This window comes from Gastrolobium bilobum, unplaced genomic scaffold (assembly GCF_033153095.1).
Source record: "Gastrolobium bilobum isolate Gb01-03AN ecotype WA unplaced genomic scaffold, APGP_CSIRO_Gbil_v1 utg184393, whole genome shotgun sequence".
Lineage (NCBI taxonomy): Eukaryota > Viridiplantae > Streptophyta > Magnoliopsida > Fabales > Fabaceae > Gastrolobium > Gastrolobium bilobum.
Window position 1 is genome coordinate 1 of NW_026895464.1, and position 16,151 is coordinate 16,151.

At 42.3% G+C, this 16,151-nt stretch overlaps 1 protein-coding gene across 1 annotated transcript; it reads left to right on the top strand.

Moving 5' to 3' along the window:
• The first annotated feature begins 6,982 nt into the window (after positions 1 to 6,982).
• Positions 6,983 to 7,519, top strand: LOC133313215 (uncharacterized). The gene has a single exon (XM_061514552.1). The coding sequence runs from the start codon at positions 6,983 to 6,985 to the stop codon at positions 7,517 to 7,519; it is 537 nt and encodes a 178-aa protein (XP_061370536.1).
• Positions 7,520 to 16,151: the final 8,632 nt, after the last annotated feature.

Consider the following 16,151-nt stretch of genomic DNA (forward strand, 5'->3'; position numbering starts at 1 on the left):
CTCAACATATCCAATACATAAAAATACATTCATGCATTTAACTTACAGTAAGCATCATACACCAATATCTTCATTACTTACAATATTACATCATGTCTTAATTACAAATCTCATATACATGCCAAAGGACTTAGCTACAAAATGAACATGATCAAAGCAAGTAACCCTGTATCAGATACCCATTACTACTACAATGATCATGCACTAAGTCCTCCAAAATACATCATGTGGCATCAAAATATACATATAGCAATGCTAAATGGCATGCAACTCAACATGTCCAGCTATCAGGTACAGTCTACTCACGCTTCTTGCCTCGATCAACCTCACCTCTATCAGTACCTGAAATGATGCCCCACAACACGGGGTGAGATATACGAATATATCACAGTAAACCAGAGGTCCTTGGAGATCACTCCACCCTAAGGTTCACTTTGATGTACACATAATCATAATAGCTTAACACATTCTTATCCACAAGCACATGGACTTCCAAGAGAGATCCACTATGGGCTGTTTCTCTTAGGCTCTTACCACATGGAGATCCACATAGGGCTGTTTCCAAGGGAAGTCCTTTCCTCAATCTAGGAACCTCAAGAGGGATCCACATAGGGCTGTTCCTCTTAGGCTCTAACCACATGGAGATCCACATAGGGCTGTTTCCAAGGGAAGTCCTTTCCTCAATCTAGGAACCTCCAAGAGGGATCCACATAGGGCTGTTCCTCTTAGGCTCTAACCACATGGAGATCCACATAGGGCTGTTTCCAAGGGAAGTTCCTACCAATCATCCTCATCATAATACTATCACTCATAACCTCAATCACAATCCTCAACCATTACCTCATTCATTATTGCTACTTCTATAATCATTCCTCAATTACTCTTAAACAATCAAACATCAACCAATAATCATCAATCAATCATAACATGTATCAATGCATGAATCAATGCATGAGCATACAATCACTATCATAATTACATATCACATCTCATAAACCATTTCTCCTCAACGGAGTATGGTGGAACACTCAATGGGATCAACCACAAGGTCCAAAGGTTTACCTTGCTCTTTGAGCTTTCCTCAATTGCACACAACCCCAAGGGTTGGTCACTCCACTTGGTCCTCTTGCCTCAATCCTATCAACACAAGGAATACAATCAAACAATGCTAACAATGCAAGGAAATCCATAGTTCCAAGCCTAGATTTCTCCAAACATCAAAGCATACTAAAATAACACTATAAACTCATTTCTACCGATTAAATGTCATTCCTAGCATTTTTCACAACATACTCTAAGCCTCATTCTTCCTTGAACATAGCCAATCTACTCAACATTTCATAAAAACCCTAAAACACTATTCATTAAACCCTAACCATGAAATTTTCCAAGAAAACAAGGTGAAAGAGGTTAGAAATCTTACCACCAATGGTCACACAACCAAGGATTGAGTGTTCCTCAAGCTTCAATGGAGGTTGAAACCCCCAAAACCCCAAAATCTCACAAAGGGCCGAATTTTTGAGGGGCAATATCCCTCTCCACAATGCTCCCCACTCAAAACTAAGCTTGGATTATGAAAGAGGGGAAGATTTAGAGTGGTTTAGGCTTTTGAATCACTCCAATTTGGTTGAGGATTGCTCCACCTAGGATTTCTCTCTCCTCTTCTTCTCTCTTCTTCCTTCTTCTCTCTTCTTCTTTCTTCTCTCTCTTGCTGTCGACGGGTTGCTTGGGGGGGGGGGGAATTGGGTTTCTTTTGTGTTGCTTTAGTCACTTAACATAGGTTAAGTGACTTATGTGGGTATTGGTTCATCTATCTATTCAACTCCATTAATTACCAAACTTTACCCAAAAGTCTGGAATATTATTCTAGGAATATTTATAATTTTATTTTTATATTTTGGGCACTTTTGCCTGTACACCCATTTATACCCCTTAATTTTCACTGAGTACACTTTTTAACTCCAAAGTGACTCAAATTCATTTAATTAAGCCTTATACTTAATTTTACTCACTAAAACATGCTTAATTATTTAATTAAAATTAATCAATTAAATGCTTAAGTTTGGGGTATTATATTCACCCCACCTTTTTAACGATTTTGTCCTCAAAATCGACAAAACCACTCATTCAATCATCTATGGATTTATCGGAGAACTCTTCTTGTGTTCCCGAAGTTACCCTATTAATCAGTTCCTCTTTTCCTCATCATCTTATCATAAGATGAAATGTTTCATTCATGATTCAATCTATGTTTTATAATTAGGTGATACTAATATGTTCAAGCACTTTTATCTTTCATTTTCCTCAAGGGTCATACCTATTCACTTGATATTTAACCCTGACCTTCTGCGGTCCTACTAATAACCTCATACATAAAATCTCATCTGATGGAACTTCCAAGAGAGATCCGCTATGGGCTGTTTCTCTTAGGTATCTGACCACAAGGAGGTCCCGAAGGCTAACTCCAAGGGAAGTTCCCCTCAATCTAGACCTTTAATGAGAATTCTCTATCTCATAGGATACTATCCTCATGGAGGTAATACTACCACTACATCCATGGAAAGGTCATTGCATACAACTTACCATCTTTTAGCAATCAATACATAGTCTAGTCTTTAATTACTAGACATAATGAATCACACAATCATAATTGAGTCCATAGTCTAAGCATGTGTGGCTCCAACCTCAATAAACTATGCATGTCATATTAATCTACATGCGTCATACCTCCCGTCAAGTATGGGAACCTCTCTAGCTGGGGTTGGGTCGAAGTGCTAACATGTGCCGCTGTTGAAGGATCAGAGACCACTTGCACATGAGCAACTCGTCCCACGATTTGGGGACAATCCCTCGCATAGTGACCAGGTCTAGCACACTTGAAACATACGTTCTGGCCCATCAAACAAACGCCCTTGTGATGCCTGCCACAATTGTCACACTTTGGCACAATAGGTCTTTCATTGTCCCAACTCTGTTGACTCCCGCTTCTTTTAAACTTTTCTTCAGACTGTCTAGCTTGTAATTTTTCTTTAATATTCCTGTCATCCATCTTCTTACCCTTTTCTGAAGTAGAGCCAGTTGCTCCACTAGCACTAGATGCTTGTGCCTCGGAAGACTTCTTACTTTTCGACACACCATAAACTTCTTCCACCTTCCGGCATTGGTTCACGAATCTACTAAACTCTCGGATGTCACAATTTGACATCTTTCGAGACATCTTCTCATTTAGACCCCATTGAAATTTAGAGGTCATCTCGGCCGGAATGGGTAAGGCTCTCCCATAGTTAGCATATTTCACCAATTCATTGAACTTGGCGAAATATTGGTCAATTGTCATCGACCCTTGCTTGAGATCGTTATACTCATTCTGTTCTGTTCCCTAGCCTCCCTAGGGAAGTAGTTATCCAAGAACAACGTCTCGAACAACCGCCAGGTGATTTCCCGGCCTTCAGCTTCTAATGGCTGCACGGTATTGGTCCACCAATCCTCCGCTTCTTCTTCCAGCATGTACACGGAGTAGGCCAACTTCATTGCATCAGGGCATCTCATCAACCTGAATATTTTCTCCATCGCTTGGAGCCATTTCGCAGCCGCCATTGGCTCATAACCTCCCTTAAAAGAAGGAGGTTTGTGTTTTCGGAAAGCCATCAGTCTTCTTTCCCCAGCTTCATGATCACCAACATTTTCAACACGTGGTTGACGAACCTCAGTGTGATGGCTATGACTTCCAGAGTGGTGGCTAGCCTCACCTTCATTGTTACCCGCTACACCCTCTTCCTGTGAAGGAGGTGGAGAAGGCGTAGCAGTGTGAGGAGGAGGAGTGGGTTGCCGGTTCACGGGCCTAGGACCCCTCAACGTCCTCAACTCGGTCATCATCGCGGCCATAGCAGTCCGCGAGTCTTCATTTGTCTTTAACAAATTTTCATTGGCTTGCCTGCTAGCAGCCAACTCTCTCTGAACGGCTGCAAGAGCTTCAGCCACGGGATCAGGCGGTACGCCCGTTGCCCCACGGCCACTTCTGGGCCTCACAAGAGCAGCCAAAACAGGTTCTGGCTGAGCATTGGTGTTTGATGGTCCGGGGTTGTTTCGGTTCCTCGTCATGTCACTACACATGTTACACAAAGAAGTGAGTTGATCAGGCCCACACTTAGTGATCACAAATGCAATAATCATCAAGAGTACTAAAACAACTATAAAGCATCAAACACTAAGCATACTCAACAATAGCTAACAGTTATTCCCGACGAAACTGCTCTGATACCATAAAATGTAACACCCCGTTCTAGAACCGGTTTGTTAACATCGCATTATGATATTAAGCGCAGTTACAATCACATGGGTTCAATTAAAATCCGGATAAATTTTTCATTTTAAAACGTACCGAACTTATAATACCCAATTTCGTGATCATAACCATATTACCTTGCGGAAACAGATAAATTAAGCTTAACATCATGTTCATTTTCCATTTTTAAACCATTAATTTACTTCTTATTTAGTTCACAACCTCTACTATATTGTAGGTTTCTTCATTAGCTATGCGTGGCTTCAAACCGCGCTCAAATCGGAGCACTGTAGCCCAAGTTAGGACAATTTGAAGCAACACAAGATAGTGTTGGTCACAGGCCCCGCGCGCTTCAGCGCGCTTCAGCGCGCGCTATCGGGCGCTCAATCCTCCATCTGGGCGCTTAAGCGCACGGAGGCAGTAAGCATCAGTGCATTTCCAGTGTGGATGGGCGCTTAAGCCAGGGCGCTCAAGGGCGCTATCCTGGGCGCTTAAGCGCTATGTAAGGGACGTTTTAGCGCGCAGACCAGAAGCATCTCCATGGGCTGAAGCATCTCCTATGTTTTTTGTGGGCGTAGGGATCTCTCTTGGAAATGTGATGCTTGTGGATAAGAATGTGCGGTACACCAGGGCGCTTCTTACTTGTGATAATTGGGCGCTTCAGCTCATTTCAGGTACTGATAGAGGGCGAAGCGATTATAGACTGTACCTGATAGGGCGCCTGCTATATGTATATTTTGATGCCACATGATGTATTTTGGAGGACTTAGTTGATCATTGAGTAGTAATGATATATGGTTACTTGCTTTGATCATGTTCATTTTGTAGCTAAGTCCTTTGGCATGTATATGAGATTTGTAATTTGACATTATGTAATATCAATGACAGAATTTGTTATGATGCTTACTGTAAGTTAAATGCATGAATCTGGATATTAAATGGGAAAATTGAGGAGAGTTAAGCAATGATATAAGGATATCACAAGCTTGTTAAATAGGTTGTAAAATGTGTAGGATTGATTCCCCAAGAAAGATGCATGAAAAATATGAGTATAGGAAATTGCCCAAGAGGGGGCTTAAGCCTGCTAAGTGCCCCTGCTCAGGGGGCTTAAGCGCATATAAAAAAGGCTTAAGCGCCCTGATGCACCTGTGAAGACCAAAAGCTTTCTGCCGCCTTTTAGCGCCCAAAATGGGGCTTAAGCGCCCTGGAGCGCGCTTAAGCGCCCTGGAGCGAGCTTAAGCGCCCTTGGTGGCTAAAAAATGTAAATTCCCTCTGTCTGTGCGCGCTTAAGCGCCCTGGAGCGCGCTTAAGCGCCCTGCCCGCGTAGTTTTTCAGCATACACCTGAGTTAGTAAAATTGTCATAACTTGAGCTACAGAGCTCCAAATGAGGAGCGGTTTGAAACCACGCGTAGCTAACGAAGAGATCTACAATATAGTAGAAGTTGAGAAATAAATAAGAAGTAAATTAATGGTTTAAAAATGGAATAAGAACATGATGTTAAGCTTTGTTTATCTGTTTCCGCAAAGTAATATGGTTATGATCACGCAATTGGGCATTATAAATTCGGCATGTTTTAAAATGAAAAATTTAACCGGATTTTAATTGAACCCATGTGATTGTAACTGCGCTTAATATCATAATGCGATGTTAACAAACCGGTTCTAGAACGGGGTGTTACATTTTATGGTATCAGAGCAGTTTCGTGGGGAATAACTGTTAGCTATTGTTGAGTATGCTTAGTGTTTGATGCCTTACAGTTGTTTTAGTACTCTTGATGATTATTGCATTTGTGATCACTAAGTGTGGGCCTGAGCAACTCACTTCTTTGTGTAACATGTGTAGTGACATGACGAGGCACCGAAACAACCCCGGACCATCAAACACCAATGCTCAGCCAGAACCTGTTTTGGCTGCTCTTGTGAGGCCCAGAAGTGGCCGTGGGGCAACGGGCGTACCGCCTGATCCCGTGGCTGAAGCTCTTGCAGCCGTTCAGAGGGAGTTGGCTGCTAGCAGGCAAGCCAATGAAAAAATTTTAAAGACAAATGAAGACTCGCGGATTGCTATGGCCGCGATGATGACCGAGTTGAGGACGTTGAGGGGTCCTAGGCCCGTGAACCGGCAACCCACTCCTCCTCCTCACACTGCTACGCCTTCTCCACCTCCTTCACAGGAAGAGGGTGTAGCGGGTAACAATGAAGGTGAGGCTAGCCACCATTCTGATAGTCATAGCCATCACATTGAGGTCCGTCAACCACGTGTTGAGCGTGTTGACGAGCATGAAGCTGAAGAAAGAAGATTGATGGCTTTCCGAAAACACAAACCTCCTTCTTTTAAGGGAGGTTATGAGCCAATGGCGGCTGCAAAATGGCTCCAAGCTATGGAGAAGATATTTAGGGTGATGAGATGCCCTGATGCAATGAAGTTAATCTACTCTGTTTATATGCTGGAAGAAGAAGCGGAGGATTGGTGGACTAATACCGTACAGCCCCTAGAAGCTGAAGGCCGGGAAATCACCTGGCGGTTGTTCGAGACGTTGTTCTTGGATAACTACTTCCCTAGAGAGGCTAGGGAACAGAAACAGAATGAGTATAACGATCTCAAGCAAGGGTCGATGACAATTGACCAATATTTCGCCAAGTTCAATGAATTGGTGAAATATGCTAACTATGGGAGAGCCTTACCCATTCCGGTCGAGATGACCTCTAAATTTCAATGGGGTCTAAATGAGAAGATGTCTCGGGAGATGTCAAATTGCGACATCCGAGAGTTTAGTAGATTCGTGAACCAATGCCGGAAAGTGGAAGAAGTTTATGGTGTGCCGAAAAGTAAGAAGTCTTCCAAGGCACAAGCATCTGGTGCTAGTGGAGCAACTGGCTCTACTTTAGAAAAGAGTAAGAAAATGGATGAAAAGAAGAAATTACAAGCTAAACAATCTGAGGAAAAGTTTAAGAGAAGCGGGAGTCAACAGAGTTGGGACAATGAAAGACCTCTTGTGCCCCAGTGTGACAACTGTGGGAGGCATCACAAGGGCGTTTGTTTGATGGGCCAGAACGTATGTTTTAAGTGTGGTAGACCTGGTCACTATGCGAGGGATTGTCCCCAGATTGTGGGACGAGTTGCTCATGTGCAAGTGGCCTCTGATCTTCCAGCAGCGGCACATGTTAGCACTTCGACCCAACCCCAGCTAGAGAGGTTCCCATACTTGATGGGAGGTATGACGCATGTAGATTAATATGACATGCATAGTTTATTGAGGTTGGAGCCACACATGCTTAGACTGTGGACTCGATTATGATTGTGTGATTCGTTATGTCTAGTAATTAAAGACTAGACTATGTATTGATTGCTAAAAGATGGTAAGTTGTATGCATTGACCTTTCCATGGATGTAGTGGTATTACCTCCATGAGAATAGTATCCTATGAGATAGAGAATTCTCATGAAAGGCCCAGATTGAGGGGAACTTCCCTTGGAGTTAGCCTTCGGGACCTCCTCGTGGTCAGATACCTAAGAGAAACAGCCCGTAGCGGATCTCTCTTGGAAGTTCCATCATATGAGATTTTGTATGAGGTTATTAGTAGGACCGCAGAAGGTCAGGGTTAAATATCAAGTGAATAGGTATGACCCTTGAGGAAAATGAAAGATAAAAGTGCTTGAACATATTAGTATCACCTAATTATAAAACATAGATTGAATCATGAATGAAACATTTCATCTTATGATAAAATGATGAGGAAAAGAGGAACTGATTAATAGGGTAACTTCGGGAACACAAGAAGAATTCTACGATAAATCCATAAATGATGGAATGAGTGGTTTTGTCGATTTTGAGGACAAAATCGTTAAAAAGGTGGGGTGAATATAATACCCCAAACTTAAGCATTTAATTGATTAATTTTAATTAAATAATTAAGCATGTTTTAGTGAGTAAAATTAAGTATAAGGCTTAATTAAATGAATCTAAGTCACTTTGGAGTTAAAAAGTATACTCAGTGAAAATTAAGGAGTATAAATGGGTACTGGCGAAAGTACCCAAAATATAAAAATAAAAATAGTAATATTCCTAGAATAATATTCCAGACTTTTGGGTAAAGTTTGGTAATTAATGGAGTTGAATAGATAGACGAACCAATACCCACTTAAAGTCACTTAACATAAGTTAAGTGACCAATGCAACAAAAGAAACCCAATTGTCCCTCCCCAACCCGTCGTGCAGAAGAGAGGAAAAGAAGAGAAGAAGGAGAAGAGGGGGAAAAGGAAGAGGAAAGGAGAGGGAGAACCCTAGGTGGAGCAATCCTCAACCAAATCCATCCGTTCAAAAGCCTAAACCACTCTAAATCTTCTCCTCTTTCATAATCCAAGCTTAGTTTTGAGTGGGGAGCATTGTGGAGAGGGATATTGCCCCTCAAAAATTCGGCCCTTTGTGAGATTTTGGGGTTTTGGGGGTTTCAACCTCCATTGAAGCTTGAGGAGCCATCAATCATTGGTTGTGTGACCATTGGTGGTAAGATTCTAACCCTTGAACCTTGTTTTCTTGGAAAATTTCATGGTTAGGGTTTAATGAATAGTGTTTTAGGGTTTTTATGAAATGTTGAGTAGATTGGCTATGTTCAAGGAAGAATGAGGCTTAGAGTATGTTGTGAAAAATGCTAGGAATGACATTTAATCGGTAGAAATGAGTTTATAGTGTTATTTTAGTATGCTTTGATGTTTTGAGAAATCTAGGCTTGGAACTATGGATTTCCTTGCATTGTTAGCATTGTTTGATTGTATTCCTTGTGTTGATAGGATTGAGGCAAGAGGACCAAGTGGAGTGACCAACCCTTGGGGTTGTGTGCAATTGAGGAAAGCTCAAGAGCAAGGTAAACCTTTGGACCTTGTGGTTGATCCCATTGAGTGTTCCACCATACTCCGTTGAGGAGAAATGGTTTATGAGATGTGATATGTAATTATGATTGTAATTATGCTCATGCATTGATTCATGCATTGATACATGTTATGATTGATTGATGATTATTGGTTGATGTTTGATTGTTTAAGAGTAATTGAGGAATGATTATAGAAGTAGCAATAATGAATGAGGCAATGGTTGAGGATTGTGATTGAGGTTATGAGTGATAGTATTATGATGAGGATGATTGGTAGGAACTTCCCTTGGAAACAGCCCTATGTGGATCTCCATGTGGTTAGAGCCTAAGAGGAACAACCCTATGTGGATCCCTCTTGGAGGTTCCTAGATTGAGGAAAGGACTTCCCTTGGAAACAGCCCTATGTGGATCTCCATGTGGTTAGAGCCTAAGAGGAACAGCCCTATGTGGATCCCTCTTGGAGGTTCCTAGATTGAGGAAAGGACTTCCCTTGGAAACAGCCCTAGGTGGATCTCCATGTGGTAAGAGCCTAAGAGAAACAGCCCTTTGAGGATCTCTCTTGGAATAGATTGAGGAAAGGACTTCCCTTGGAAACAGCCCTATGTGGATCTCCATGTGGTAAGAGCCTAAGAGAAACAGCCCATAGTGGATCTCTCTTGGAAGTCCATGTGATGCTTGTGGATAAGAATGTGTTAAGCTATTATGATTATGTGTACATCAAAGTGAACCTTAGGGTGGAGTGATCTCCAAGGACCTCTGGTTTACTGTGATATATTCGTATATCTCACCCCGTGTTGTGGGGCATCATTTCAGGTACCGATAGAGGTGAGGTTGATCGAGGCAAGAAGCGTGAGTAGACTGTACCTGATAGCTGGACATGTTGAGTTGCATGCCATTTAGCATTGCTATATGTATATTCTGATGCCACATGATGTGTTTTGGAGGACTTAGTGCATGATCATTGTAGTAGTAATGGGTATCGGATACATGGTTACTTGCTTTGATCATGTTCATTTTGTAGCTAAGTCCTTTGGCATGTATATGAGATTTGTGATTAAGACATGATGTAATATTGTAAGTAATGAAGATATTTGTGTATGATGATTACTGTAAGTTAAATGCATGAATGTATTTTTATGTATTGGATATGTTGAGCTGGAAAGTCAATTAGGTACCTCGTGCTAAGTTGGGAAACGTTGAGAAAACAAAGGTTATGCTGCCCAATTTCCGTTAAATCAATGATGAGAGGATGAGAGTCAAGCAATGATAAATGGATATCACAAGCTTGTTAAATAGGTTGTAAAATGTGTAGGATTGATTCTCCAAGAAAGATGCATGAAAAATATGAGTATAGGAAATTGCCCAGAAGAGGGGGCTTAAGCCTGCAAATGGAGGCTTAAGCCTGCTCAGGGGGCTTAAGCGCCCATGAGGGGGCTTAAGCGCCCTGATGCACCTGTGAAGACCAAAAGCTTTCTGCCGCCTGGGGCTTTAGCGCCCAAAATGGGGGCTTAAGCGCCCAGGTAGCGCGCTTAAGCGCCCTGGAGCGAGCTTAAGCGCCCTTGGTGGCTAAAAAATGTAAATTCCCTCTGTCTGTGGGCGCTTAAGCGCCCTGGAGCGCGCTTAAGCGCCCTGCCCGCGTAGTTTTTCAGCATACACCTGAGTTAGTAAAATTGTCATAACTTGAGCTACAGAGCTCCAAATGAGGAGCGGTTTGAAACCACGCGTAGCTAACGAAGAGATCTACAATATAGTAGAAGTTGAGAAATAAATAAGGAGTAAATTAATGGTTTAAAAATGGAATAAGAACATGATGTTAAGCTTGGTTTATCCGATTCCGCGAGGTAATATGGTTATGATCACGCAATTGGGCATTATCAATTCGGCATGTTTTAAAATGAAAAATTTAACCGGATTTTAATTGAACCCATGTGATTGTAACTGCGCTTAATATCATAATGCGATGTTAACAAACCGGTTCTAGAACGGGATGTTACATCTGGCGGCAGGAGGCCAGAGCTTAGTTGATGATATTGTTGTATGTTATGCTGACATGTTGGATGCTAGATATTCTGCTGATGTTATGTTTTTAGTTGCTTTTATTATGCTGTTGATGTTGAGACTTCTGTTGGGCTTGTGCCTTATTTGGGTGAGCATGGGGTTTGTCCAAGCCACTTTATGTTAGTACCTTGAGTCGAGTTGTATAACTTAGTAGGTGGTCCGGTCTACGTATTGTAGTTCCATGACTAGAGACTTATATCTGTTATTTTATTTTATGAGGTATTTCAGTTAGCTGTCTTTTGCAATTTACATGCAGGCATGATTTTATTTAATTGATTAATTAAGCAAGTTGGTAATGATAATGACGTCATAATTGGAAAAAAAAATATTCCGCATTTTTAAGTAAGCGCAGCTTAATACGATGATATGATAACATTACCGGATATATACGGGGTGTTACAGAACCCATTCAAAGAAATACCTCGAACTCGAACAGATGGAGATTGCAAATGCACAACCCGAAGAGGGTAAGGGAAATAGCCCGCGAAGGAAAAGTCCGGTCTTGAAAGGAAAAGAACGAGTTGACAATAAGAAAAAAGATCCTAGGGCTAGAATCTCAGATACCAGAGTTCGAGTTGGAAGGTTCGACAGGTATACGCCATTGAATGCATCACGCTCTCAAATCTGGAGAGAAGTGGCAATGACGGAAATGAAGAAGGTGGAACGACCCCAACCCATATTCGACATAAGAGGTTTGGACAAATTGAAGTATTGTGCATTCCATGACGGACCGGGACATACTACTGATCAATGCTGGGACCTCCGAGATGCGGTGGAGAAATTTGTTCGAGATTGAAGGTTACGTCAATACGTGATAAAAACCCAAGGTTCCAGAAACAACAAAAGGAAGTTGGGAAATAGAAATCGGAGCAAAATACTCGTTCCTGAAAAGAAGAACAAACAGGAAAGGAATCAGAAAAATGATCCCAACTATGACGAATTCCCAGAAGTGAAATTTGATTGTAATGTAATTAGTTGAGCCCTGGGGGGAGGAGGAGATACTGTAAGTGCTAGAAGAAAATACCTGAAAAAGGTACTCTCTATTTGAGATCGTCCCAAGTTCAAAGAAGACCCAACCAAGCCAGACCCTCCTCTTTTGTACTTTACCAAAGAAGACATGCACGGCGTGGTATCGGGTTATGTTGACAGACTGGTTGTTGCTGGGACCCTATTGAATTGCCAGGTTCGAAAGATTTTCGTGGATGCAGGGAGCTGTGCCGACATCATACTCTAGGACGCTTTCAAAAAGATGAACCTGGATGAGGAGGACCTCAAACCTTGCAAAACGACGCTGATAGCCTTTAATGGAGAGCATACACCTCCTAAAGGCTACATTGATCTCAGATTAACCTTAGGAACAAAGGAAGCGTTCAGATCAGAACGGGTTAGGTTCATAGTGGCCGATTTCCTTTAGAAATATAATATAATCCTGGGAAGACCGACCATACATCAGTGGGACATGCTGGTCTCTACAAAATACCAGAAGATAAAAATGGTGAGCATAAGAATGAAATAATCACTGTTTGTGGAGATCAGAAGGAATCCAGGGGCTGCTACTTAGATATCGTCAAAGAAAATGAAGGGGGACATTCGAGCCCACCCCGAATTCACCCAGGGGATAAAACCGGTAAGAATGTAACTCCTCAAGACTCAAGGAAGCCGGTCAACATGGTTGAACTCGACATGAGAGAAGAAATAATGCCGAGACTCGAACCTGATGGAGAGCTAGAAGATCTCACACTGGGAAAGAGCCTGGTCAATTTCCCCGAATTGGTAAGACCGTTGATCCTCAAATTAAACAAGTATTGGCCGACTTCCTCAAAAGCAACACAGATGTGTTTGCTTGGGATTCGTCTGAGATCCCAAGCATCGACCCCGCTTTCTGCTGCCACAAGCTGGCAGTTTATCCGGGATCCACACCCGTTTCCCAGAAGAAAAGAAAGTTGGGGCCAGAAACGAAGCAAGTTCTGCAAGAACACGTCAAGGAGCTTTTGGATGCCGGTTTTATTCGGGAGATACAGTACACGACATGGCTTGCAAATGTGGTGATGGTGAAAAAACCGAATAGGAAATGGAGAATCTGTACTGATTACACAGACTTAAATAAGGTTTGCCCAAAGGATTCTTATCCTATGCCTAACATAGACCAGCTGCTAGATAACTTGGCTGGGTTTCGTCTATTATCCTTCATGGATGCCTATTCAGGATACAACCAGATCCTAAAGTACCCAGCGGATCAAGAAAAGACCGTCTTTATTGCTGAAAAGGCCAATTATTGCTACAATGTGATGCCATTGGGCTTAAAAATTCAGGGGAAACCTATCAAAGGATGATGAATAAAGCCTTTGAAGATCAGCTGGGCAAGAATGTAGAAGTATACATTGACGATATGATCGTAAAGTCATTTGATTTGACGAAGCATGTCCAGGATCTCGAGCAGACATTTCAAAGCTCAGGAAGTACTGCATCCGTCTCAACCTAGTAAAATGTGCGTTTGGGGTACCAGCTGAGAAATTTTTTGGTTTCATGATAACCCATAGAGGAATTGAAGCGAACCTTGACAAATGCAAGGCAGTACTTGATATGAAAGAAGTTAACCGGTCGATTAGCTGCCCTAACCCGGTTTCTGCCGAAGTCTGCTGAAAATGCCCTTCCTTTCTTTAAACTATTAAAGAAGGAGGCAATTGAAGGATGGAACCCGGCGTGCCAAGCCGTGTTCGAGAAAGTCAAGAAATGCTTAGCAACTCCGCCAGAGCTCTCAAAGCCAAACCTAGGAGACATTCTAATCTTGTATCTGGCAGTGGAGGAGGAAACAATAAGTGTTTTGCTGATCAAAGAAACTAGCGAAGGCCAAGAACCGATTTACTTCATCAGCAGAGCCTTCAAGGTGCGGAGGTCAGGTATCAAAAACTAGAAAAAGTGGCTTTCGCGTTACTGATCGCGGCCAGAAGATTACGGCCATATTTTCAAGGACACCAAATAATAGTCAAGACTAATTAGCCCATACGGCAGGTCTTGCACAAGCCGGACTTGGCAGGAAGAATGACCAATTGGGCGATTGAACTTAGTGAGTATGACATAGCATATGAAAGTCGGAAGGCCATCAATTCACAAGCTTTGGCCGACTTCGTAATGGAGCTGACCCCATTAAACCCGGAATATGAGGAGTCTGAGGTGCATGGAAGGTCTACGTGGATGGATCCTCCAACAATAAAGGAAGTGGAGCTGGGATCATACTAGAAAACCCAAAAGGAGTAACAAATGAACATTCCTTGAACTTGGGATTCCCAACTTCAAATTATCAAGCTGAATATGAAGCTCTGATAGCCGGGTTGATGCAGGCTAAAGAGCATGGAGCTAGAAAAGTTCAAATCTTTAGTGACTCACAGCTGGTAACTTCGCAGATAGAGAGAAAGTACCAGGCTAAAGGTCTTTTGCTAATGAAATACCTAAGGAAAGATCATGAAATGATGGCCGATTTTGACGAGGTGTAGGTCACTCACATCCCTCGAGGGGAGAATAGTCGAGCTGACATCTTTCAACGTTGGCAAGCACCAAAAGTCCGGGTAACCACAGAACTATGGTCCAACAAAACATAACAATGTCGAGTTGTGTGATGTTGATAACCTCGGCACAAGACTGGAGGAAACCCATAGTGGTTTACCTGGAAAAAGAAATGTTACCGGAAGAACATTTGGAATCTAGAAATCTGGTCTGAGATGCAACACAATATACGATTGTGTAGGGTCAGCTATTTAGAAAGGGTTTCCACGTACCCATGCTGAAATGCTTGAACTCGGAAAAGGCAGAATATGTTCTGGCCGAGATACATGAAGGAATCAATGGTCATCATATGGGAGGCAAAGCTTTGGCTAAAAAGGCTCTTCGAGCCGGTTACTACTGGCCGATTATGCAAGCAGACTTTAAAGAACATGTTAAGAGATGCGACAGCTGCCAGAAGCATGCCAAGCTAATTCTTGCCCCACCTAAAGAGCTGAAATATATCTCGGCACCATGGTCCTTCTTTAAATGGGGAATGGACCTGCTAGGACCTTTCAAAGCAGCTGAAGGACAATTAAAATGGTTGATCGTAGCAGTAGATTACTTCACAAAGTGGATAGAAGCAGAGCCAGTGACGACAATTACTTCGGCTAGAGTGCAAAGGTTCTTCGAACGGAACATAATATCCATATTCGGGATACCAGGTGAAGTGATCACTGATAATGGAATACAATTTGCTGACAAAAGATTCTAACAATTGATGAAAGACTTGCAAGTCAGCCATCGCTTTGCATCTGTGGAACACTCACAGTCAAATGGACAAGCCGAAGCAGCAAACAAGGTAATTGTGGAAGGCCTCAAAAAATGCATGTTTGATGCAGGAAAAAGCTGGGTTCCGCAGCTCTACTATGTCCTATGGGGATACAGAACAACTACCCAAACTGCAACAGGGGAAACCCCTTTTCGACTAACGTATGGTTGCGAAGCTATGATCTCAGTAGAAATCGGAGAACCTTCTTGGAGGAAGATAAATAGCAGCGAGCACGACGAGCAGCAGAACAATAATTTACTCACTGCCAAATTAGACCTTGCTGACGAAGTTCGGGTTGCGGCCCATTGCCAGGATGTGACAGCCAAGCGACAGATGACAGTCCGGTACAACAAAAAAGTGAGGCCAAGAATCTTTGAAAAGAATGATCTGGTACTTAGACGAGCGGATGTCGGAAATAAAAACGCAAAAGATGGAAAGCTAGCTGCAAATTGGGAAGGACCTTACCGAATTAGAGAAAAACTCGGAAAAAGAGCTTATATTTTGGATACAGTCGAAGGCAAAGAAGTTAAGTGGACCTGGAATGCAGATAAGTTGAAGGCATACTACAGCTAAATCTGCACTCCACCGCTTCAATATTTCAAAGTTACAATTTGATTTAAGTTCTTT